This window comes from Acartia tonsa, chromosome 4 (genome assembly GCF_053477335.1).
Source record: "Acartia tonsa isolate MP-2025a chromosome 4, ASM5347733v1, whole genome shotgun sequence".
Classification (NCBI taxonomy): Eukaryota; Metazoa; Arthropoda; class Copepoda; order Calanoida; family Acartiidae; genus Acartia; species Acartia tonsa.
In genome coordinates this window covers 1,111,274-1,139,053 of record NC_137263.1, presented here as the reverse complement: position 1 = coordinate 1,139,053, position 27,780 = coordinate 1,111,274, and the positions used below count along the sequence as shown (strand labels likewise).

Sequence of the window (27,780 nt, the reverse complement as noted above, 5' to 3'; positions counted from 1 at the left end):
CTAACCTAACCTAAAATAACCCATAAAAGCTATTGTAAAGCCCCTTAAGGAGCATTGCCACGAAAGGGACTATACCACTTTTTTGTTGGCTTATTACCTTTAAGGACTTTTATTTAAATTGGTTAGTTTATTAAGTTGAGTGTTCAAACGTTTCAACCACTAATTTTAACCTACAGAGGTGGTTTGTGCGTCATAATTTGGGGTGTACATAGATTTATGGGCTATTGTTTTATCCCTTTAGATCCCTGGGTTGGTGGTCTGTCCGTTTTTAATGCATTTTAAAGAAAGGATGGCTTTGAAAAAGATCATGGGAAGTTTATTAGCAAAGAATATTTCTTTTTTATGGTGTAATTCAAGAGAAAAGGTTCTGCAAACAAAGTGTATTTACTTTTAGTTTGAAGGTTGGGAGAAGCTAAGTATGAAAACTCTACTTGATTTAAACAAATGTTATAAGTTGTCTTTTTAATGGATTTTGACTTATTGATAAAGGTTCTGTAATCAAAGTGTATTTCTTTTTATTTTGAAGGCTGGGAGAAGCTAAGTATGAAAACTCTGCTTGACTTAGCCAAATGTTACAAGTTGTCTTTTTAATGGGTTTTGACTTATTGATAAAGGTTCTGCAATCAAAGTTTACTTTTTTTTAGTTTGAAGATTGGGAGAAGTTATGTATGAAAACTCTACTTGAATTGAATAATTGTTCTATGTTTCTTTTTAATCATTTTGACTTATTGATAAAGGTTCTGCAATCAAAGTGTATTTACTTTTAGTTTGAAGGTTGGGAGAAGCTAGGTATGAAAACTCTGCTGGACTTGGCCAAATGTTACAAGTTGTCGCAAGAAGATGAGAAATATCTGAGAACTTGTGTCCAGGGTTGTATATACTTTATCCTATCATATGAAGTAGTAAGGTTTAGATTTGTCTGTTGCTTAAGATCTCGATTACTACTGAACCTACTTATTTCCCCAGGTTTAGAAGCTTCTTATAGGTTCCTGGATGGTTTTAGGTTATTTAATTTTTACATTTAATTTGGGTTTTAGGCTATTTTCCTTCTTTTCTTACTCCTTCGAATACAGAGCTCCTAGATGCTAGGAGCGCAGCCGCTAGTTAAAATATTGTCCTAGCTCAAAACATATAGGATCTCAGTTAAATTACATCATATAATACATAATTCTTAGTCAATACATTTAATTTTATTTGAAACATTGTTTTTTTGAGGAGGGGGTGGGTCGCGCTTACAAATATATACTTCTCTTTTTCGAATACAGATTGCTAGTTGTCCAGGGGCGTCTTCAGAAGATAGAGACCTCTATTTCAGGTATACAGAAAGATAGTCAAAAGAATATTCGTACGTCCATTGAAACATGTTGATATTTAACTTTTTGGTAACAAACTTCTGTATGATAAAATTTTCCTAATTTGATTTTTGTAATGATGATTCCTAGGACATCAAGATACAATATATTAAGCGAGGCATCTCTATAATCAAATCCTAAAATTGAAAGACGGTCCTTTTACTATATCCTGTATTTAGCAATTTTGTTTAGATTGAATTAATGTTTTGCTTATGAGAACCTCCCTTTATGGATGTTGTCATCCTTGTTTATTTTAGGGAGATACTTAGTAAGCTAGAGGCTCTAAGTGGTGCTGGAAATATAATAGCCTCAGCTGATGATACCCTTGTTTATTTTAGGAGATACTTAGTAAGCTGGAGGCTCTAAGTGCTGCTGGAAATATAATAGCCTCAGCTTATGATACTCTTGTTTATTTTAGGTAGTTACTTAGTAAGCTAGAGGCTCTAAGTGCTGCTGGAAATATAATAGCCTCAGCTTATGATACTCTTGTTTATTTTAGGGAGATACTTAGTAAGCTAGAGGCTCTAAGTGGTGCTGGAAATATAATAGCCTCAGCTTATGATACCATCATCCTTGTTTATTTTTTAGGGAGATACTTAGTAAGCTAGAGGCTCTAAGGGCTGCTGAAATAATAGCCTCAGATTATGATTCTGCTGAAAATATGAAAGCCTCAGCTTATGATACTCTTGTTTATTTTAGGGAGATACTTAGTAAGCTAGAGGCTCTAAGTGGTGCTGGAGATATAATAGCCTCAGCTTATGATACCCTTGTTTATTTTATGGAGATACTTAGTAAGCTAGAGGCTCTAAGTGCTGCTGGAAATATGATAGCCTCAGCTGATGATACCCTTGTTTATTTTAGGTAGATACTTAGTAAGCTAGAGGCTCTAAGTGGTGCTGGAGATATAATAGCCTCAGCTTATGATACCCTTGTTTATTTTATGGAGATACTTAGTAAGCTAGAGGCTCTAAGTGCTGCTGGAAATATAATAGCCTCCGCTGATGATACCCTTGTTTATTTTAGGGAGATACTTAGTAAGCTAGAGGCTCTAAGTGCTGCTGGAAATATAATAGCCTCAGCTTATGATACCCTTGTTTATTTTAGGGAGATACTTAGTAAGCTAGAGGCTCTAAGTGCTGCTGGAAATATTATAGCATCCGCTGATGATACTGTCAAAATGGTTTCAGCAACCCAGGAAAGATACAAGTTCGAAACCCTACCTAAAACGATATAATTTTGTTATTTTCTGTAAGTATTAGTGGCTATGCTTCTTGCATCTAAGGAGCTCTGTATCGAAAGGGGCAGAGAAGGGCTAGAAAAATAGCTTGAAACAAAAAAAAAATAAAACCATCACAGGACCTATGTAAAGCTTACCTAAAATAGAGAATCCTATGGGTTAAGTGGTTCCCCGACTCCAAAAAAAAAATCAAACATTTAAAAATATATATATAGTAGAAAACAGAGAAATATACCTAGTCATAAAAAGGAAAAACTATATTGTCTCTAATTTTTCTACCAATCAACTAAATAGTAACCTTGTAGATAGTTAAGAGGGTGGTTTGGAACTTGTTAACCTGTAACCTCCAGGTGAAGGACTCGCCAGAAGACAAGACTGTACCTGGATGTCAGATTAAATATCATCTGGAGGTCCTTAGCAACCTTCCAGTGGTAAGTAGTTAGATAGATAGACAGACAGACAGACGCACACACTAACAGACAGATGGACAGACAGACAGACAAGAATATACCTGGTTGTCAGATTAAATATCATCTGGAGGTCCTTAGCAACCTTCCAGTGGTAAGTAGATAGATAGATATAAAATATCTAGTTCCCAAAGTTTTATAATTTCGTTTTCTTATTCGTTGGCTTATCAACTTTGGGTACTTTTAAAGAATTTGATTGGTTGACTCATTAAATTGAGTGTCAAAACTTTTCCACCAATGTAATTAATTTGATTTTTTAATGTATGTATCAATTTATCGTCCATTGTCTCATCCCTTTCTGCTTGTAAGATGAAACTAAAGAAATATGGTAATCTTAATAGAATTTCAATCCTCTGCGTCATTAAGTTCACAGAAACTTTGTCTTATCCAGGACAGGGATGTGGCACTTGAAAAAAAAAACTATTTTTCCTCTACATTTTTTATTAGACCACTGCAATTAGGCTTAGTAAGGTCTAGATGTAGCCAGGGAAACAGGTGACATTGGGCTATTAATAACACTAGTCCCCAAAGATTTATAATAACATTTTTTGGATCATGGAAAGAAAACAAAGTCATTCCTTAATTAGGACAGAAGTCACCTTCCTAGGAAGGACATAAGTAGCTTCCCTTATGTGAGAATTTGTTAGATGAAGGGCATAACTTGTCTCCCTTAACAAAGATTTTGCAAGATGAAGGACATAAGTAGCCTCCCTTCACCACACAAAACCTAGCTTTTTGGTCCTTCACATAGCAAAATCTTGCATAAAATAGTTTATCTGTCCTTCACATAGCAAATTCTTGCAAAACATAGCATTTATGTCCTTCACAAAGCAAATTCTTGCAAAACATAGCAAATTCTTGCAAAACATAGCAAATTCTTGCAAAACATAGCAAATTCTTGCAAAACATAGCAAATTCTTGCAAAACATAGCATTTATGTCCTTCACATAGCAAATTCTTGCAAAACATAGCAAATTCTTGCAAAACATAGCATTTATGTCCTTCACATAGCAAATTCTTGCAAAACATAGCAAAATCTTGCAAAACATAGCATTTATGTCCTTCACATAGCAAATTCTTGCAAAACATAGCAAATTCTTGGAAAACTTAGCATTTCTGTCCTTAACATAGCATTTTGGTCCTTCACATTGCAAAATCTCACAAAACATAGGTTTTTCTGACCTTTTTCTACCAGGAGATCAGAACTAAATCAGAACACACATAACAAGAGTTTTTACATAATACATTAAGATTATCAATTATGCATTTAACTCTGCATAAATTATGATAATTCATTATTATTACCCCTCCCCCCCCCCCCTATTTAAAATTTACCCCTGCATAAATTATGATAATTTATGCTGAGTTAAATTGTACTGTTTGAACTTCTATCTAACAGGATATGAGAACTTAATCAGAACACACATAACAAGAGTGTTTACATAGTACATTCAGATGAACAATTATTCAAATGGCCCCTTTTCAGTCCATCATATGACTTGGGAAGGAGGTTGAGGAGCATTTTATGCAGCCTAAATTCCACTATGCTATGCCACTTTTCCTAAAAGGCGTCATAGCTGGCCTCTTTTGTGTCCATCATATGACATGGGAGGTGGTGCCATGTAGGAAAAGTGGCATTGCATTCTTGGGAATTTAGACTGCATAAAATGCTCCTCAACCTCCTTCCCATGTCATATGATGGACTGAAAAGGGGCCAGCTATGACGCCTTTTAGGCCCTAGAATGCAATGCCACTTTTCCTACATGGCACCATAGCTAGCCTCTTTTGTTATGTGTGTTCTGATTAAGTTCTCATATCCTGTTAGATAGAAGTTCAAACAGTACATTTAACTCAGCATAAATTATCATAATTTATGCAGGGGTAAATTTTAAATAGGGGGGGGGGGGGGAGGGGTAATAATAATGAATTATCATAATTTATGCAGAGTTAAATGCATAATTGATAATCTTAATGTATTATGTAAAAACTCTTGTTATGTGTGTTCTGATTTAGTTCTGATCTCCTGGTAGAAAAAGGTCAGAAAAACCTATGTTTTGTGAGATTTTGCTATGTGAAGGACCAAAATGCTATGTTAGGGACAGAAATGCTAAGTTTTCCAAGAATTTGCTATGTTTTGCAAGAATTTGCTATGTGAAGGACAGAAATGCTATGTTTTGCAAGAATTTGCTATGTCTTGCAAGAATTTGCTATGTTTTGCAAGAATTTGCTATGTGAAGGACATAAATGCTATGTTTTGCAAGAATTTGCTATGTTTTGCAAGAATTTGCTATGTGAAGGACATAAATGCTATGTTTTGCAAGAATTTGCTATGTTTTGCAAGAATTTGCTATGTGAAGGACATAAATGCTATGTTTTGCAAGAATTTGCTATGTTTTGCAAGAATTTGCTATGTTTTGCAAGAATTTGCTATGTGAAGGACATAAATGCTATGTTTTGCAAGAATTTGCTATGTGAATGACAGAAATGCTATGTTTTGTGAGGTTTTGCTATGTGAAGGACAGAAAAGCTAAGTTTTGCAACTTGAAGGACATAAGCAGCCTTCCTAATGTAAGAATTTGTCAGACAAAGGACATAAGTCACCTCCCTTAAGTTAGATTTTGTTAGATGAAGGACATAAGTAGCCTTCCTTAGACCAATTTCCAGTGACTTCTGTCCTAATTAGGAATGACTTTGTTTTCTTTCCATGATCCCATTTTTTTTATTTGTTGGGTTAACAACTTTGGGGACTTTTATTGGGATTATTGGTTCATGCAGTTGAGTGTTCATACGTTTCAACCACTAATTGTAATTAACAAAAGGGGTGATTTTGTGTATCATCAATGGGGATTTACAACAATTTATATGCCATTGTCTTGTTCTAGTTGTAGACACAAATAATTTTTCTTAGATTTTAATATCCCTGTCCCAATTTCTTATCCACTTAAAATTCCAGAACTCATTTCCTTTCTCTTTATCTTGTCACACCAGGGGCTACGCCCTTAGAAGCCTAAAAGCACTTGAGTTGTTGGGGAGTTAAATGACCTCCCCCCCCACGTTTAATTTCAGTTTCTAAACGAAAAAAAAATATTTTAGGACAGGTCATATTTCTTTTTAGGAGGGAGGTAGATCGACCACATCTCATTTTTAAGAAGAAAAATTAAAAAAAAAAGAATTTAGTGGGTAACCAAAATTTAATAATAGTCCTCAAAGTTGTTCAGCCAACAAACAAAAAAACTTTATTATAAAACTTTGGGGACTAGTGTAATATACAGCCCAATGTCCCCTCCCTCCCTGCTATCTAAGACTAGAAGGAAATTTGTTAAAGTGCTTCTTAGGATTGTGCATGATTTCATAGAACTAATTTCATACAGGGTAGAAAACTTTGGGGACTAGTGTAATATACAGCCCAATGTCCCCATTTCTCCTCCCTGCAATCTCTGACTAGAAGGAAATTTGTCAGAGTGCTTCTTAGGATTGTGCATGATTTCATAGAACTAATTTCATACAGGGGGTAGAAAACTTTTTACAGACTTTAAGAAATTAATTCCTAAAATGAATTTGAATAATTTATCCTCAAGTATTGTAATCCATATTTCTTATCCTTATACTAAAGTAACAGGATGTTTGTATGTGTATCTGTGTGTCTGTCTGTACCGAAGGATCTCGCTAACCGCTGAACCGATCGGGTTCTCCTTTACAGGGTAGCTTCTCATAAGTCCCGGGAAGGTTTATAACTATTTTCTTGGGGGGTGGGACACCCCCAACCCCCCAAAAAATGAAAAATACCCCCCCTAAAATTTTTTTTTCGTTTCTAAAACTAAAAGTAAAATAGTGGGGTCGACCGCCCCCCCCCCCAAAAAAAAGAAATTCCCCTCCCCCCAAAATTTTCTATAAAATCTAAAACACGAAAAATTTGATGTTGATCTTAAAATCAACCGATTCTGTAGATTGATATTTTTTATCAGGATTAGTCAATGTTTGTTTGAACCAACCAATCAACCGCTTCACTCCATCCGCTCCCCTCCTACTAGATGAACGAACTGACCAATAAATGAGGTTCATGCAACCTGAATTGACGACAAGTTTTTCCCTTTCAATATATCCATTTGCTATAATAAATTAATTGCATACTCTTTTTAGACCATCGAATGCGAACGGGTCGAGGTTTCATTGGTGTACAGTGTTCCGCCAGAAACCGTGGAAGGCTCGGCCGCCAGTCGGCCGGCGGTCGGTCAACCGGAGGTGGCCGTTAGGAAGGCTAGTATGCTGACCATGGCGGGCGGCGATGACAGGCGCGGCGGGGGAATGGCGGCGGGAGGACAGCGGCGGACTGGTGTCAATAGGTCGCCGAGTGTGGCGAGTTCGACTGCTTCTGTTTTTAGGTTAGTTGTGGTATTATATAAATTGCCTGTAGTACGATGCTATACACGATTTTTCAGTATTGTTAAGAACTGGTTCTAATTCAGCGGATATTACTCGGTTTCCAAGCCATACAGCTTTCCGCGGATATATAAATGTACAATTATAAGATTAAATCGGTTTTTATATTCGTAGAAAACTGGATATAATACGATACTATACATGATTTTTCAGTATGGCTGACAAACGGTTCTAATCCAGCGGATATAAATAGGATTCGTAGCCATACTGAAAGGTCATGTGTAGCATCGTATCGCAGACAATTTCCCACGAATATTAAAACAAAAATCATAAAATTAATAACAGTTTTGTTAGACGAGGCCCTTCAGCCCCTCGGGGCCAACAAAAATATTTTTTAATCTTATAACTTTTTCCTTTTAATATCCGCGGAGAGATGTCTATAATACGATGCGATAAATAACTACTAAAATATTTAGAAATTCAGGAAAAATACTCCTAAAATATTTCATGAAAATAAAAAAAGAATTCTGGTTGAATTAAGTTAAATGAAAAAAAACAAATATTATTGCTCTTTTTGGGATGTGGTAGTTTCTACATTTTTTTCATTTTGGTCTTTCAGCAATGTTTAAGAAAAGAAAACATGGATGACAGCATCCTTAAAACCGAAGCTCTGAAATCAGAAGGAAGGACAAACGAACAATAACTCTTGTAGAGTGTCAGAACCAAAGAGGCAGAACATTAATTTGTAAGTCTCAACAGGATGCAGTAAAAGGACATAATTACATTTTTAGGATTTAATTATATAGATGCTTTGTTTATGATATTATACATTGTTGTCATAAGAATCATTATTCCACAATTTTTTAGATTTGCGTACTGACTTTCGTACCTAACTGTTAAAGGAATCATTATGCAAAGTTTTGAATGGATAGGACAATTCTAACATATCAAAATTAATGAAAAGAGCTACTCGTTACGGGCAGACGTACGGACGGACGTTCCCTAATTATATAAAAAGCTTCGCTTTTAAATTAAATGAAAAATGGATGGATATTATTTGAGTCCTTATAACTCAGTTTAGCATTTTGCCGCAGCGATTAGGTTATGCCTTCAATTTTGGACAGGGAACAAAAAAGAGATAGATAGATAGATATCAAAATAGAGAGACAAAAAGAGAGATTTAGAGAAAGAGAGAAAGGGAAAAGATTAGGTTATGCCTTCAATTTTATACAGGGAAGAAAAAGAGATAGTTAGATAGATAAATAGATATAGATAGATAGATAGAGAGATAGAAAGAGGGAAATAAGAAAGGTATTTAAAACACGAAGCAGAATGATGTCTGTACGTCCGTCTGTCAGTCTGAAACTTGAGATCTGAATCCTAACTTCAGAGAATCATGGCTACAAATAACAACATTTTAGACATGGAAGAGATAGATTGCTATGAAAATAGAGAGCGAGAGTAAGAGAGAAATAAAGGGAGATAAAGGAAAAACATGGAAAAGGGAAAGAGATAGATTAAGAGAAAGGAAGAGAAAAAAAAGAAAGAGAAAAAGACTTCAGAAATACATTTTTTGTCGATTTCTCTTGGGAGGGTGGTGTTACCCTCCCTCCACTATAAACCTTCTCAGGACCTATTAAGCGGTTATCGAGATCCTTCGGTACAGACAGACAAACACCCTGTTAGTTTATTATAAGCTAGATAGATAAATAGATACCTATAGTGTTAAAAACAGAAAGAGAAAATGTAAAAAAGGGTAGAAGAAAAAGATTAAATTTTACATAGAAATGAAAAAAAAGAGAAAAATAGATATAAAGTTAGGAGGGAGGGGACATTGGACTGTAAATTACACTGGTACCCAAAGTTTTATAACGGCATTGTCCGATACATAAACTCAAAAACTTTTAATGTACAGAAGTGGTAATTATGTTTATAATCATTGAGGCTGTACACATTAATTTATCGTCCATTGTCTTATCCCTTAGGATCCCTGTATATACACAAATAACATATATACCTCAGGGGTAGCTTTTATAACAATAAATTCTACAAATAATCACGAAACCTCTTAAAGTTTTCTTCAAAAAATCACGAAACCTTCTAAAGTGTTTCATTTAACTGAAGAGGGGTGGGTAAGAAGGAGAGGAAAGCGGAAAGGGGTTGTGGGGAAATTTTCCATTAGAATTGTTTGTCAGAATATCATTCCCTTTTCCCTGTATATATACACAAATAACCCGTAATTTCATTTAATCTTGTCTTATACCTTAATATCCCTGTATACACACAAATTACATGTATACCTATATATTAAATTATGCCCGTAATTTCATCAAATCTTGTCTTATACCTTAATATCCCTGTATACACACAAATAACATGTATACCTATATATTAAATTATGCCCGTAATTTCATCAAATCTTGGCAAACATTTATATATGTCAGTGTTCATACGAAAGTGCAAATTAAGTCCGTTAGTTTTCCATATGTACGATCATGTATTTTGCTATAGGTCTGCCATAAATGCTTACATAACAGACCTTGCTCGACCTATGATACTGAAATAGTTTCTTTACAAGCTTTAGTTATGGCCAAATACATGATCGAACATCTAAAATCTAACGGACTTTATAATGTAAACTTTATTGAGATTAAAATAATTTATCTGTAATGATTCAAAAAAGCACTAATAAATCGGTGGTGTATAGTTTTTCTAAAATTTTTCTCTAGTGCAAATTTTTGTAACGAAAACCCACTCTAAATTTTTTGTTGGTGTAAAATGTTAATTAAACCCACGGTTTAATAAGTTGGAGTAAAGGGCAGGGGGGACTGTTCGCACCCTCCAAGTTTTAAGCAACCCCCTGATTAAGATTTTGTACATTCTAAATCTCAGGTTAGGAAAAGGAAATTTCGGAAAGATAGGAAAGGGGCCATGCCTAATCCCCCCCCCCCTCCCCCAAGTTGGGAAATTAAAAAAGTCTTAATTTGTCCTATTTCTATTTAAGTCAAAAAGGGGGAGGTAGGTTGTGCTAAAATTTCGTAAATGTGTGAGTTTTAAGGCTATTAGAACGATAAACTTTATGTTAACTTTAAATTTTTTTGTCTTTAGTTCTTTTCAATAAGGAATGCACATATTTAGTGAATATTATCGTTCTACTACTGTTTTTAAGCCTTAAACTCACACCTTAACGCAATTTTAGCACAACCTACCTCCAACTTATTCGTTTCGCTACATTTTGTGAACAGTTTTTTCAGCTAAAACCTAAACTTAAAACTACTGCATTACAAAAATAAAGTCAACATTTCCATTTATTTTATTTTTATCTTTTTATACATAGGTAGCTCTCAGTCAAAACAAACTAATATAAACGTTTTGAAGGACGTTTAAAAAGGAAAAGAAATAAGAAATTTTATTCCAAGCAATTATTCTAATTTTAGTTGATATATTATTACTTGGATGTTGCACAAGATTTTCATGTACTCTAAAATTGATACTCACAGCTGGCTAAAATAACTATTTATCTATTAAGTATGATGGATAATGGAAATATAGAGGAGGAGAGTGGTGATAATACTGGCTGTGCTGATGCTCCTGACTATCTATCTTACTACTATCTATCTATTTAGTATGTTGGATAATGGAGACACAGAGGAGGAGAGTGGTGATAATACTGGCCGTGCTGATGCTCCTGACTATCTATCTCACTTCTATCTATCTATATATCTATGGTATGATGGACATGGTGATGGACAATGAAGATATAGAGGAGGAGAGTGGTGACAATACTGTCTGTGCTGATGCTCCTGACTATCTATCTATATATCTATCTATCTAGTATGATGGATAATGGAGATAAAGAGGAGGAGAGTGGTGATAATACTGGCTGTGCTGATGCTCCTGACTATCTATCTCACATCTATCTATCTATCTAGTATGATGGACAATGGAGATATAAAGGAGGAGAGTGGTGATAATACTGGCACTGCTGATGCTCCTGACTATCTATCTATCTAACTAATATCTATCTTTCTATCTAGTATGATGGATAATGGAGATATAGAGGAGGAGAGTGGTGATAATACTGGTCCGGCTGATGCTCCTGACCGTCTCCATATGAGGGAAAGATTGGAGTATAAGCAAGACAAGAGCCTATATGCTGCCAGGTACATAGATAGATAGATATGGAGACTAAGAGATATAAGTTTTCCGGAATTTTAATGTAGGGAGTAGATTTGAAATCTGCATCAAATTTTAAGGATTTTTTATAAAATTCATTTTTTGTATAATTCTTTATCTAAAAGCAGAAATACAAATTAAGTTAATTAATTTTGGCATCCGTGATTGGTGGATTTAAAAAATCTGTGCTCTGATTGGATGTCGTACATCATTCAACCAATTAGAGCGCAGGTAGTTTAAAATCCAACTATCCTATTGGTCAAAATTAATTAACTTAAAATGTATTTCCGCTTTTAGATAAAGAATTATACAAAAAACGAATTTTATAAAAAATTCCTAAAATTTGATGCAGATTTCAAATCTACTCCCTACATTAAAATTCCGGAAAACTTATATCTCTTAATGTAGACAGCTACATAGATAGGTGGCCACAAAGGTGGATAGATAAATAGTCAGTTGGGTAGTATACTTTGAAAAAAAATATTTTTTTTTGTAGAAAAAATTGTCCTATTTTCATAAATTTTTTTGTGCATGCTCTTTATTACATTTAGCATCTTTAACATTTTGGGCATGCTGTAATTAAATCAATATGTCATAGGTTTTTGGAATCTTGAAAATCGACCACCGACTTCGTTTCGAGTGGGGTGAAGTCGGTAGAAATTAATAGGTCCAATTTTGACAAACTTCCCAAAGTCCTAGGATAATGTCCTTTTAGGACCTGTTAGGCTTTTACAATATCTTTCTAATGGTCTTGTTCTCATTTAAAAATAATAATATTTTACCCCCTTTTCACCCGAGTTTGCCCCGCCTTACCCTACTTGTGGATGTCTTTGATCAGTTTTTTTTAAAGCTTCCTCAAGGAGGCATTTGGTGTCTATGAGGAAGAACAGTCGTAACTTATCAATCAAACTAAGATCAGACTTGAAAATGGGGGGGGGGGGGGACTGATGGTGCCTGCAGCACTTCTTCCTCCAGATATTCCAGTTGTCCACAAACAAGTTTCTCGAACCCTGTATATAGGAGACTGCACTTATTTCACTGTGGGCTAGAATTGAATCAAGACAAAAGTAATTGCCGAGCCCTGAGACCTATGTATGGTGAAAATAGACATAAAACCATGATGATTCCAGGTAAAACCAAAATATTTCAGCGGGGGCTTTTTGAGAAAATTAGATTTGAAAATTTCAAGTTCAATTTTCACCCCCTAGGAGTTGCCGCACAATCAAGACAAGAAAAGCAAATATTATTTATTTTAAATTTTGAACACCTTTGCTTTTATAAAGTTCTTCATAAAACCACTCCTGAAGGGAGTTAATAAATGGCCATTTTTATCACTTGCTTTGCAAAGGTCACGAAAATTCAGCCTAAAATAAATCATATATAGAGAGGTTTTAAGAAGGACTTCATAAAAGCAAAGTTGTTCAAAATTTAAAATAAATAATATTTGCTTTTCTTGTCATGATTATGCGGCAACTCCTAGGGGGTGAAAATTGAACTTGAAATTTTCAAATATAATTTTCTCAAAAAGCCCCCGCTTAAATATTTTGGTTTTACCTAGAATCATCATGGTTGTATGTTTATTTTCACCATGCATAGGTCTCAGGGCTCGGCACTTACTTTTGTCTTGATTCAATTATAGCCCACAGTGATTTATTTAGCAGGCTGAATAGTATGGCAATGGATGCTGAAGCCTCATAATCTGAATTCTTATCCCAACATCACAACCATAATATGGCCTGTACTAATGACAACCTGTGTTTCGGAGCAGATGCATTTTAAGAGTTGCCTATGTGTCAGGAGCGTGTGGATAGCAAAGAATGGATAAGAAGGTTAGCAAAGGGAAAATAATCCATTCTCTGAATGGAGAAGTTGTTAACATGGTGCAAACAAGTGTTTTGTGTTTCATTAACTTTGTAGATTTAAGAATAAGAGGCGTTATTCTCTTAGAAATATTTTTTTCAATTTTGAAAATTTTAATCACAGGGGAAAAAAAATAATTGCACTAAGTTGAATCAGAAAGACTTAAGAAATTTTCAAAGAGATAGTTGCATGTAGAGCATCTCAGAAAATTATAATTAATATTCCAACCCTACCACCCCTCATGCCTTAAATGCTGCCCCCTTTACATATCTTCTATCTGGATAATTTGTTCTGCTTGGATCTCAGTTTCTGAGCTCTGAAGAGCATTAATAATTCGGAGTAACATCTTGATTTAACCCATTAGTGCCGAGCGCCACTTTTATGGGCCGATCAAGCTGAAAATCTCAGGGAAGCTTTATAATGGTAAAAACGGAATTACAATTTTTTTGTTTTGCTCTAGTGTCGTGCACAGGAAAGTTGCAAAAAAACCCTGTTCGGCCTGGCCATAAATACCAACCAGGCATTATGACCTGTTTTGGGCGGTTTCCCCAGGCATTAAAACCCGGTTTTGTAGTAAAAACCCGGTTTTTTCGACCAAAAATTGATACTTTGATACGATCCGTAATTGAAAACTACACAACCTCATGTAATCTATAGAGCTACAAGTAATATACAAAGCAATTTATTTCAAATTTAGTGTTTCGGCTATAGGTGCCGCCGTTTTCGGGTAAAAAAACCCGTTGCTCAAAGTTTTAAAAGACACACACTACAAAAAAAGAACATATAAAATTTGAAAATCAGAAAACGAGCATAAAACTATTGGGTGACACCTATAGAGATTACTAGGGTTATTAGGGTGGCTCAAACCCTTACTAATGACGCAAACTGTTATTTTTATTGGTTGAAAAGTTAAAACCAGGTAATAAAAACCGAAACCGAGCCGGGTTTTAAAACTGTCGGGTATTTAAGGCCAAGCCGAAACGGGTCATAATAGGGCGTAAAAAAACGATAAAAAAAATCATATAAAAAATAATAATTTGAATAAAACGAATTCACAAATAGATGTACTTGTCAATAAACATTAGATTTCACGAAAAAAATCAGCGACTTTACTAAAAAAACAAAAAAGTTAGAAGGGGTATTTTGAATTTTCATGATTTTCTAATTTTGTTGAGCTATACCGGCAAACGGAAGTAAGCTAAACTGCCTGCTCCAGGGGGAAATGAAAGCCAGGGTAGTAGAGGGGGGATTCATACTGAGAATGATGCAATTATGAAGCTGGAAACCGTTTTTTTTTCCATTTTTCGGAACCAGGTTGTAATGCCCGGTTCGGCACTAATGGGTTAATAATGTAATGTGCACCTCAGCTTCTAATTTATAGTTTTGAAAAGTTGTCTCTTTGACTCCTCTGTTTTTGAAAGTATAATAAGGGATTCTTTTCTAAAAATTTCCAGAAGGTGGTGGGTATATCTCCAATATTGCTCCAGTACAACAGTTCGAACGCTGAATATGCCTTTTCAAAGCATGCTCTCTGTCTCTCCCATTTGGATTTTCTGAAACAAGCAGCAGACAGAACAGCCCCCAGTATGCATGATAATGATAATTATCATTTAGGGGATCATCAATAGATTTTTTTTGAGTAAAAATATTTTAACATGAGAATCTGGTGGTAATTTGAAATTGTAATTATACAGCAAGGCCCTTTTGTGCATTTTAGGCATTTGCACATAAAATTGGTTGTTGGTATCAATTCTAAAATATCTGCATCTGGATGTTCATCTTCATCAAACTGGCTGCCTACCTGCTAATTAAATCCGGCCAGCCTAATTCTCTAGAGAGCTGGCAGACATTATAATTGAGTGGTCTGAAAAAGTGAAAATCTTTAATTGCTGTTGCAATGCACAATTTAATGTCTGCCACACTTAGCTGCAGGCAACCTCTCTTTTCTTCTCCGGGGACATGAAAGTGTACATGCCTTAGCATACATGATACTCCCTGCAAGAAAAAGAAGAACATAGGGCTGCAAACCTGCCACTGCAAGTACAATGAAGGGATAGGAGTAAGAAAGACAACACACTCCCAAAAAAAAGACACGCAGTTTTGGGTCAAAAATTCGTTTTCAGCCGTCTTTTGGCCGATTTTAATGCCCAATACAGCAAACTGGGGGTTTTAGGGGTCAGGGAGTCCATTAGTGAGAAAAAAAAAACATGACCTTGAAGGTCAAAGACCGTTAAAATGACCTTTAAAGTCTGATTTTTGCCGTTCTCGAGGTTTTATTGGACATTTAGGGCGGGAAGGAGTTGTCAAATCAAGAAGACTCTGAAATACTTTTTTGTAGACAATTGCATTGGCTAAATATCATGTGAAGTAAAAATTTTTGTAAGTATAACCAGTTTTTCACTAGCTGCAAATTTCAAATTTGCGCGTTTTTAATTTTTAATATCTTGAATATTTTATCTAAATTTTCTTGACTTAATCCAATTAGAAAATATTTTAAATCATTGTTATTTCATCTTACTAAAGGCTAATAAAATTATGGCATATTTTTATAATGATGCGTTTGTTTGTGTGTTTGAATGTGTGTGTGTGTTTTCTTGTCTCTCCTCACTCTATGCTACGACATAAGTATAACAAGGCACGGATGCATACAGACACAAACACACACACACACGAAGACACATAAAGAGTAGGCTGAAAGAATAATATCAATTATATGAATATAAAACAATAAAATTGACATTTAGAAATTTATTTTAACTAATCTACATGAAATATAACAGATTTTTATACTATTTAGCTATTTCGTATGTTTTCATTTTGTTTATCAGATATTACTCCGCAAAAATAGATCCTTCCCCCCTCTACGCATCGTCGGAATAATTTTAAATTACAACATCGATGAAATTTAATCGATCTATTAGTTTTTAAGATAATGCACAAAACGAACAATTTCGGAAGCTGGATTTGTGTGCTAAATGAAGCCAATTACAATACCAACAAATTCTCTTTAATAAACATATAGGTTTACTCAGGTTATACTCACTAAGAAAATTTTGCTAAACTAACCCTATGTTAAAAATTGATTAAAAAACCCACATTTTTGCATTTTGTACCATTTTTGTGTTATAAATAATTTTCGAAATTATATAGGACTTATTTTAGTTGGACAATTTCCAACATGCAGATATTTGATTTTATCACATTCAAGCAAGTATAGCCAATTTATCAATGTCAACAATACCTTCTTAGATTTTAGGGTTCTGCAACTTTGGCCCCAAATTATTTCAAAAAACATATTATCAACATGGGTTGATATTTAAAATAAAGGTGGCCCAGGATGGGTAGGAAAAATTGAATTGTTGACCCCTCCAGACCAGTGTGCAGTGTATGCTCTATTATCTTTTCTTTTCTCATTTTTTTTGTTTTTAACGTCTTTAATTATGAATTCTGAAATACAGAATTAATTTTTAAATCCTTAGTGAAAACAGGGAAACTCTTGAAGGTTTGAAAGAGTAGTTGGAGATTCTCAACTTGTATGATTAGAAGCTCTGCTGTAGCATGTAAGGTTGCTTTTGAGCCTTGCGGGTGCATGCTTTAGCATGGCTGACCTGTTCCTTAGCAAGGTAGGCTGTTTTTTTTTGTGCTAAATATGCCATTTCTCTGTTGCAGTATCACACTGATAAGTGACAAAAAAATAAATATGTTGACTATTTACTAAAGAATAACTATTGAAAATTAATACATTTATTGATTTATGTAAAAAAACATAGAAATCACATGTATATAGTCAAACACTATAATCAAACACAAGTATAATAAAAAAACTAGAAATTCAGGCTTCTAACAGATGTTGAAATTAAAATATAAATTCAGGATAAATAAAAATGCACTAATAACTAAAACATATAAAGAATTGATTTAACAAAATTATTTAAAATATCAACAATTAAAATTGTACAGCAAAACTACTTTAAAATATAGATTAAGATTGACTTATTGTTCTCAAACCAAAGTAAACATCAAGTAAATTTTACCATAGACAAATAAATAGTTGTAATTTGCTTAGAAAAGCAGAGGAGACAGACTTAGAACATAATTAAACAAATAACTTGATAATTTCTACCTTTAACTGAAATTTCTCAAGATAAAAAAAACACTGAACAATCTCCTTTTCTCTCACTATCTGGAATCTTTTGTTAACAGTATCACTAAACAAATAAAAAGCATAACATTACAATTTAAATAGAGTAAAAAGTCACAGATAAAATACAAATAATAAGTTTTAAACCAAATAACTTAGCTAGAAAATTGACACCAAATATGGGTACTATTTTTCTAAAAGGGGCGTCGTAGCTAAGTGGTAACGCACTGAGTTACAGTGATGAGAGTTCGAGTTCTAGTCCCCATGTGGAAACTCAAATTTCTCAGTTGAATACATTCACGCAACTACCCCTGGTTGTGTAAGAAGGGGATTATTGAGTAAGTTTGGATACTAATAGTCAAATACATAATATCAGTACTACCCTTATCCCAACCTCCTATGCGGAGGGCGTCATTCATTACAGTGACTTAATTTGGGACACCTGCCATACTCGGCGAGGGTGAGGTAATAATGAGTAGCTCTCATGAGATAGTGGGTCAAGTCATTATGTGCTTTAACGTGGAGCTTGATAGCTCTAGTGGCTATACAAAAGTGTCTTAGCCCACTCCATGACTACAGGTCCAAACCCTAAGAGGCTATGGCTAATCAATCAACTATTTTTCTAGGAAATTAAATGTTAAAACCAATATTTGCACATTTAAATAACTTTTATGTCTATTCAGTTAATACTAATTAAGATCAGAGTTAAAAATGATTTAGAATAATGATGGTAAACAAAAATGATAAACTATCACTGCTGTACACTCACGGTTGCACGGCCAGCTGAAAAAAGTTTATTTTAGTGGTAGGCAAAAATGACTTTGCAATTGTATGAGTAAGTAGGTCTAATAACACCCTTTGCTGATTTTAAAATCCAACTAAATCTAATTTTTGAAAAATTTTATTTTGAAAATTTCAAGTTCGAATTTCAGCCCCTAAGAGCTTACACTCATCCATGAAAAGAAAAACAAATATACATACTTTTTAATTCTTTACAACTTTGCTTTTATGAAGTCTTTCATAAAATCACTCTATATATGATATCTGTAAGGCTGAATTTCCGTGACCTTAGCAAAGCAACTGATTAAAATGGCCAGTGATTAACTCCCTTTAGGAGGGGTTTTATGAATAACTTTATAAAAGCAACCTTGTTTTAAATTTTAAATTAATAATCTTTGCTTTTCTTGTCGTGATTGTTTGGTAACTCCTAGGGGATAAAAATTGAACTTAAAATTTTCAAATCTAATTTTCTCAAAAATTAGATTTAGTAGGAATTTTAAATTATCAAAGGGTGTTATTAGACCTACTTACTGTTACAATTGCAGTCATTTTTGCCTAACACTAAAATAAACTTTTTGCATCTGGCAGTGCAACAGTGCACTGTATTTATACTGGCTATTGTTTACCTTTTTACAGTTAAACCAGCTGTTTTAGAAAAGAAACTAGAAACTCAAAACATCAATAAAATAAGAAAAGAACTCTTTAGTTAAAAATTTATAAGAATTTATAAAAGAAAAAACTTTTCAATTTGAAACAATTTGTCATGATAAAACTACAGTTCTCATTTGTCAAACAATGGAAAATAAACCTATTAAATAAACAAACAATTAACGACAAAAGTCAACCTATTTTTTATTCATTAAAATAACTATTTTTGTATTTTTAATAAATTAACCTTTAATGGATGACACAGATATTTCTATCAGCAACAAATGATACATTCAGCAATTTTTGTCACAAAAATTTAAGTGCCAGCTGGGTTTCCTGTGATGTCTATAGAACTAAAGAAGGCATTGTTAACCTTTTATTATTTATATTCTGCTTCTTTTACTCATTTCTTTTTTTTTATCTCTCAATGATGTGCATCAAGTAGAGCATCAATGTTGGTTAATATTGATGGTTACAATCAACTTTAATGCCCATTGAGTGAACATGCATAGCAACATCCTTTGCCTTCTTTCTGCTGCTACTAGTGGGCCTGAAGCAATACTCCAATGCTTTTTAGCTGGACAACTGCATGATAATCAGCTTATGAACACTTTTAATTCTCTCTTCATTTTCAAGTTATGACTTTTGAGTTGAATCAGCTTGTTCATTAAGGTATCAAAGAATATACAGTATGTTTTATGTATGAGAACTTTTTGGTAGACAAGTTTACGTACTTGTAGTTATCACAATGATTAATAGCTTATTTTCTTGGTTTTTTAAGACAGTTAATAGATTATTATTAAAATATTTAATTTTATATTTAACCTTAGTTGTCAACATCTAAAAATGGTTTCAGTGCACTTTTCTTATGCTCAAATCTTCTACCTCCTTCTATGCAATTGCAAAACATCTCTAAAGCATTCTCTGACAGATACATGTGACTTCTTTTAACATATTTATGTTAATGCCAGCATCAAAGTCTTCAACAACTATCTTTAAGTCTTTAATTGTTGCTGGTTTAACTTTAATTTATCCACCACAGCGTATGCAGGGATCCAGTAGAATGTTGCCTCATTTATGTTTGCCATTTGTCTCCTTGGAGGACGGATGCTCATATTGGTGAAGTACAGCACCTGACACACATATCACCCCTCACTCTACTGCCTGTGTTTGACAAGTTAATTATTCAATTTTGATGTGATCTTTTTCAGATAATTTTCTAGGTTCATTTATAGACATTTTTGTGGTTGAAGGTTCACACAATTGACCTGATTTTAAAGTGTCCCAATTTATCATATTTGAGTAATGATTGGCATTTAAGTTAATAACTGGCAATGTTCTGTCTATATAATCTATAAAAAAATCATATATTTTCTATGATTTTGATTGCCTTTCTCTAATTTCAATGTCTTTATCTTACAGCATACAAGATAATATATTATCAGGCTAAGCAAAATATGCATTTCACTGTTATGCACTTACTCTCATGATGGTAACTAGGTCATTGTGGCAATCTGTCACAACAGTAGCATGCAGGACATCCTTGTCTTTTGATAAAAGTGACATTGCTTTTCTCCTATAACCTTTCTTTTTCTTGGAATCCACTTTCCCTTGAACGTCCAGGGGGACACTCATTAGGGTCAATTTCCTTTCCCCATACTTCCTACTACTGCATTGTCATTCCAGACAGGGTCACTGCCATCAATCATAATATGATGAAAACATCAATAAATTATTTCCTGCTGAGCCTGATATATTTGGATATCTCTTTTTCACATTACTGCATAAAACTGTTAGCTCATCTAATGTTTTCAGTGGCCTAATAACTCCACAGTATTGTACTGTAGAGCAGTCAAAGTCACCAGATCATAGTTTGTTGCACAAAGTCCTAATGCTTCTTTCTGATCATGTACACTCTTTTAGCAATGAGGATAGAGTTCCACCTAGTGGTCACATCCTAAACAAAATTTTTTCTGGTTTACCAAGTGTTGAATAAAAATCTTCAATGGTTTTCAGCCTGTTTTCTGTTGAACTATTATAATGTTAAAAATCAATAAAAGAAACAAATTTTGAAAATAATATTTATTTTACAAGATTATTGAAAAAAGTAATAGCAATATCAATGATATAAAATAATGTGGTGAAAGTATCTGAGCTGAGATATGGCTACTCTCATAATGGTTGAAAAGCTGAAAAAATGAATATTATTATGTTTTTTTTACCAAATTTTCTATAGAATTATTGTTCAATGAAAATGCTTTCAGCTTTTTATACTTTCTTAACAAAACATGAAGATAAGAGGATAGACAAAGTAATCAGAAGTATCTAAGTACTTATTTCTTTTATTACCAAGTTTTTATTCTACTATTTACATTAATTGGGCCATCCCAACTAACTGACTATAAAGTGTCCAAGGAAGATGCTTCCAAAGGCTTCCTTCTTGTCAAAGTCAAATTATTGGCTTGAAGGGATGTAACAGACACGTCAAAACTTCTAGGCACTTTGCCTGGTTAAAATGACATACCTGCTGGTTATACAGTGTGTTTAGCTAAAATAGAATATGATTAGAAATGGATAAACCGTTGTGTAAACTATATTTAGAGAGAGAGAGATGATATTGTTATTATTGAGAAATATAGACATTATAGATAGAAGGTCTGAAAAAGTTTTGTTTTTTGAATGAAAGAAAAGGAAAAGAACAGACCGATTATTTATAATATCTACTGCAGTAGACTGAAAGCAACCTTCTGTTCTGTCTCAACCTAAAAATGGATAGCCGTTAGATTGGACTGCACACCCCGGGAAGGAAATAAAAGAACATAGGGTTGCAAACAGACTACTGTATTTTTTACAATATTTGTTAGTGGGGACAGGGGCGGCACTCCGGTCTTGAAGAACTAACACCTTTTTTACATTACGGTAAGGTGTTTTCCTACTTTAATATTATTTGGTTTTGCTATGCAAGTTTCTTTCAATGTCATTTTGTAGTTAAGCTTTATGTGTCATTCCAATCGTGTTTTATTCTGATAAAAAGACATTGGTGGGGGACATTTAAATCTTTAGTAGCTGGAACTGTAGTTGGAGGTTGTTCATGGTGACAACTGCTAGAGCTGCTGTAGATGCTGCTTCTCCTTGGTGAGCTGATCTTGAGCCATGTCTGCAGCTGCCAGCTGTTCCTCATACCAAGTTGCGTCCTGGCCAGCCTGGTATTTTCTACTTATTTAAAACACATTCATTTAAACTAAAAGTAAAGAAAAGTTTTAAATAAAGATTATCCCTAAATGTCTAGGCTCTTATCTGAACCATTTTACCTTTTTATTGGGGGGGGGGGGGGGAATGCCCCACTTATATCCACATCTGAACCAATTAAAGCTAGAAGTTTAAAAAATTTTATGTCGTTTCCTAATTCAAATATATATTCTTATTTAATTTGTTAGCATTATTTACTCCCTTCACCCTTTCATTAAACAAACTTATTCCAAAGGTGCTTTCATACTTATTAAAAAAAGACAAGTAGAATTTGTATTGTTTAAGATAGAAAATGCTTCCTTTCAAGTAAATTGAAATAAAATAAAAGTATTACATATCAGAGATTTATAGGGATTAGACAATGGCCGAGAAATTAATGTACATTCCCAATGCTAATACACAAAATTGCCTCTTCTATAAATTACAATTAGTGATTGAAATGTTTGGACACTCAACTAATAAACTAACCAATCAAAATTCTATTAAAGTCCTGCAAATTGTTATGCCTACAAATAAGAAAACGCTATTTGGTGAATTTGGGGACTATTATAATAAACAGCCCATTGTCCCCTCCCTCCCTACATATACACACAGAAAATAAATAAGAAACAGGCTCATCTGTATGTCAACTTTGGATTAGAAATCGTAAAATATAAATTTCGGCGGGATTTCTGAGGGATCAGGACCTGCAGGATCATACCTGGACCCTGAAATTGACTTAAACACTTAAATTTGATATTGGTATGTACTGGTATAGGATATTTTAGTATTTGGTAACTTAAAATGCTTAGTTTAAGGCAAACAAAATATTTTTGCTCTTTACCTGTATGACCCTGCCAGGTTTGCTGGCATCCTGTGCCAGCTAGGATGGAGATATTTAAAATTTCGCCATTATATTGAAAGATATATTGATACTTATTGCTATTTAAATAAAATTTCATCAAAATTCTAAAATATACACTCTCTATGATTTTTTGTCATTTCTTGGCTTTTCTGGAACATGGTAAGGGGTGGGCTAATTTAGCCAGGTAGCGACTATTTTTCTGGTCTTCGGGGAAGTTTTTGAAGAATTTCTCCACACCGAGCTGGAGTGTCTCAATTGTACTCAGGATGTCCCTGATTTGGCAGAATAAAAACTTACCGTGTTGGTAGGGCATATTTAGGGCTGCCATCACATTAAGTGGAATGCTCATTTTTGTTTAGTTAGCTTTTTTGTTCTGAAATTATCAGAATTAATGGCAGCAGGGTAAAATTTTAAATTAAAACACGATAACATGGAATGTACACATACACACTGACACAGATCTGAATCCACTTTTATCAAGCACCTGGCCAACCTTATATTGTTTCTCAAAGGAAGGCATCTCCTCATTATGGTATTAAACTTATAATTGATTTTTCTAATAATCATAATATTCACACATATAATTATTAATTTGTAACAATTATAACAACTAGTATATTATTATTATTATATTCTATTCAATTCTATATCACAGTTAGTTTTTTATTAAATGAATAAGTTAGGGTACAATGTTTGGCACTTTCGATATAAGTAAATGATAATAACAAAGCCACAGAATACGATAATACCTTCAGAAAAATTGATGAAAATAGTTTTCATACTAAATTTTGTTTTTTTTTATATTTTTTCTAAAATGTCATGACAGAAGATGCAAAATGTCGTCTTAGTTTTTTGAAAGGATTAATCTTCTCTGAAATCTAAATTATCAAAATATTCTTTTTTGTAAATGATTATACGATATATGTCAAACATTTTATCAGAAAGAAATATTTAAAATTGTGAAGTAGAAACCTGAATAATTTTTCTTGTGGAAATAGTTTTCTGCAAATGTTGATAAACATATGTCTGCTAGCATTAAGATGTTTGTACTGCCAATACACGTTGGGTTTTATTTAAAGAATTTCTTTAAAATTTTTTTGTTTACATTGTATACCAATAACGCAATGTTTGCTATCAGAAAACCCCCGACTAAGACTCGCCTACGACCCGATCTTTTAGGATTGCTTTGTAATTTACATTTTTGAAAGTCTTTCAACAGTATACACAGCAAATTCTCTCTTTTTAAACTAACTTTCCCAATAATATACCTAAAGCATTTGAATTGACAAAGGCTATGCTAATATTTTTACCATTCAAGTTTATTTAATATTCTAATAAATAGCGCAACCCTCCAAGTTTATGACTACTTTTCATGAACATATGATCTTAAGAATAAGCTCTGACGCAATGTCATATAAGGATATTATAATATTCATTAAAAAAATTGTTATTTTTGCATATATGTTACATTTTACAGTGTTTTGTGGCTCAAAAGAAAGACAATTAAAAATTATTTCATATTATATAGTTTAAATTAAATAAGATAACCTAGAAATAGTAAAAAATTCCCTTTCTTTTTTTGTCGCAAAAGAGAATTCAACAAAGATTTTCATTAAAAAACACCTTAGTGTAAAAATTAAAAAGTTTAAACATGGTCACAAAAAGATTCAATTAGTTTATTAAATGTTTCATTTTCAGCAAATGATGATTAATCTCTATTACAAAGAATAAAGTGTAAAAAGATATTCTCGTTTTAATTTTAAGCAACTTAAAATGCATTTTAATACCTTTTAATGATTTATTTTTTAAAACATCATTTTATAAAATGTTATTGATTTTTAAAGTTATATATTAGAATGTTTTTAAATTTTGTTAACATTTTGTTTTAAATGTAGAAAATTGGTAATTCTAAACATTCAAAAAATGATTTTATTAAATTTTCATCACTTAAATTGCATGTTTGATGAAATTTTCAACTGATAATTCAAGAAAAATCATTTAAGTTTTATTATATTTTACTTTGAAATGTTAAAAAAATATATTATTGTCAAAACTGTGGAAGTTATACTTTCCTCAAAAAAAGACCTAAAACATGCAAATTAACACGTGTAATGAGATTTTTTTTCTTTCAGGTTTGATTTTAAGTAATTATTGATATTTTTTTTAAAAAGGATTTTATATAAAAAGTTTTAAAACTCGAGTTATGTAGTGGTTCTAAAAAAGGTTGCGAATTTATGCAATTTTCTTGCAAAAAAAATTTTCTAGGATTTTAAAAATAGCAAAGGGTGTTATTAGACGTACTTACAGATACAATAGCTAAGTCATTTTGGCCAAACACTAAAATAAAGTTTTGACATCTGAGGGTCCAACCGTGATATGTGTAACAATCATTCTTGCTGCTTCAATTGAACCCTGAACACTCTTTTGTTTTAATACAAAATGAATTAAACACAGCTGATTTGAATGGTTATAGTAACTCAGATGATCTTCAAAAAGGTCAATGCTAAGCAGCATATTAGCAGCATTGTCTGTACCAATGAGATGTACTTTGTGGCTTGGAATCTTCCATTCATAAAGAATTAGGTTCAAAACTTCCTGTATGTTGTTCTGTAATTACTTAAGTAGAAAGTGTTAAATCTGTTTTTTTTTTAAAGAGTCTTAGTGAAGAAAGTGAGCAGTTCAACTTATATATGCAACATTTTTAACTCTAACTCTACAAGTCCAGATATCTGTTGTAAAACTGATGTACTTGGCAATCTCTAACTTTCTTTACTAGCGACTAGGCCCCTAGAAGCATCTAGCTGGATATCTGGCCCAATCCTTCTAGGAATCAATATTTATCATAAAAATTACTCCCCAAATAATGTTCTCTTCAGGGATGATTAATGTAGTTTCACATTGAATAATTTCATATCAGCTTTTAATTCTTCTTTGGCCTACTGAGGCTGAGTTTGTCCCAAGTTTTTTTCTCAATAAGAGTAAGGATTTAAGTAAGCTTGGCACATACATCTTGAATTGGTTCCCTCGATATCTCAGCTATTCTTTTCCCATGCTCTTAAATGTCCACGTACAAGTTTCCTTTGTTTCATTGTCCAGCACGGCTTCTCTTTTTCTGCAACCTCTCTGCATCACAGTTTAAAGGGCGAATACAGGTTGAATATGATATGGGCTCAAAAAAACCGTGCCATTCCATAGATTATATATAACTTTAAGATATTGACATATCTAATTGTATAAGTCTGTTTATAGCTTAAAACCTGTCAAACTCAAGATAATATTATGTAATCAGTGTGGTTCCCTAAGAACTCAAACACCCTAGCATCACACAAGGCTTCGTGGCAAGGTTGAATTAAAAAGCTTTCGTTAAAGGATAGTCGTAATAACGTGGAAACCAATTAATCAGGGGTAAATATACCCATCTTCTACCTTCATACAAATTATATAAAGTAAAATATTTAAAAGTTTAAAAAAACATCAAATAATGTAAAAAGTAAAAACCTATATTCGCCCTTTAATGCTTTTTCTTACAGGTTATCTGTCTGCTTAAAGGGTTAATTAGCAGCAACATTGAGATGAGATTTTAAAACATTACTTTCAACACTATTCTTATACATATTTATTCTCTTAACTATCTTGGAAATAAAACATCTTTAATAAAAATGTGTTAAGTGGTTTGTCTAATTCTGGAATTTTCTCTAAGGGCATATTACTTTAAGAAAATATAGAAATATATTAAAAACAAGTATGACAGACTTTCATGCAGCAGAATAAATAATCTTTCCCCATAGCTATTCGGACTGACTTAAGGACAGTCATAGAGTAGTTAAGCTACTAAAAACACTAGGAAAAGTAGGAAGTAAAAAAGTGCACTCATCACCCTTCACTTTTTCTTCTCATCACCTTCTTCAGTCCTTAAACACAGTGGAATTTTCAGAGAGCCTTTATTGAACATATTAATAGATCATCTATAATACAAAGGAGTATGTTGTCTGTCCATCTGACGGTTAAGTTCTTGGTAATTGCTGAACCAAATGGGCTTTACACTTTTGAGAATATACATATTGGTCCTGTGGAAGTTTAAGCTATTTTCTTTTGAGGTGGGACACCCACAATCCCCCCACCCTAAAAAGAAAAAATACCCAACCTTAAATTTTTTAAGACATAAACAAATAAGGGGGTGGGTGAATCCCCACTGAACCATGAGCTGGATCTTTAAATCGTTTTTATGGTGCGCTGAATCGGGGCGATTCAAAGGTGAACCATAAGGTGCGCAGATGGTGAGCCACAGCGCACCTATAATACATTGATTTTTAAAAGATTTTTGGCGCGTTGTTGTTAAATCGCTTGCGCACTCACTAAAATATCGATCCGCGCCAGTACAACTTCATTACTTAAGCAGTGTTAGTAAGGTATTTTATATAAAATGCCGTGTCAGTATGGTATTTTATATAAAACATTAATATATAATTTATTCTAAAAATAACTATAAAAATGTTTTCACGATAGTTTTGCAATAAAATATTAAAGTAATTAAAAAAAATATTTATTTATTAAATAAATCACCCCGATTTGGTTCGGCAATGCCACTTGGTGAGTGTTGCAAATTATACATACAACATTAAGATTGATGGCCTTTGCATAGTTCT

At 33.2% G+C, this 27,780-nt stretch overlaps 1 protein-coding gene across 7 annotated transcripts in view; it reads left to right on the top strand.

Annotated features, from left to right (window-relative positions):
* The window catches only part of LOC145315607 (trafficking protein particle complex subunit 10-like), a 55,581-nt gene that overhangs the window by 11,782 nt on the left and 16,019 nt on the right, over positions 1–27,780 (top strand). For 6 of the 7 annotated variants that reach the window (XR_013878090.1, XR_013878093.1, XM_080155583.1 and 3 more), the window contains 7 exons: positions 395–416; positions 790–869; positions 1,266–1,315; positions 2,457–2,548; positions 2,941–3,020; positions 7,197–7,438; positions 11,474–11,599. Coding sequence is in view for 4 of the 7 variants with exons in the window: in XM_080155583.1 (XP_080011709.1) it covers positions 395–416; positions 790–869; positions 1,266–1,315; positions 2,457–2,548; positions 2,941–3,020; positions 7,197–7,438; positions 11,474–11,599 (692 nt within the window). In the remaining 3 variants the exon portion in view is untranslated. Of the gene's footprint in view, positions 1–394; positions 417–767; positions 870–1,265; positions 1,316–2,456; positions 2,549–2,940; positions 3,021–7,196; positions 7,439–11,473; positions 11,600–27,780 lie in introns of all 7 variants that reach the window. The other variant, XR_013878091.1, reaches the window with a different exon arrangement.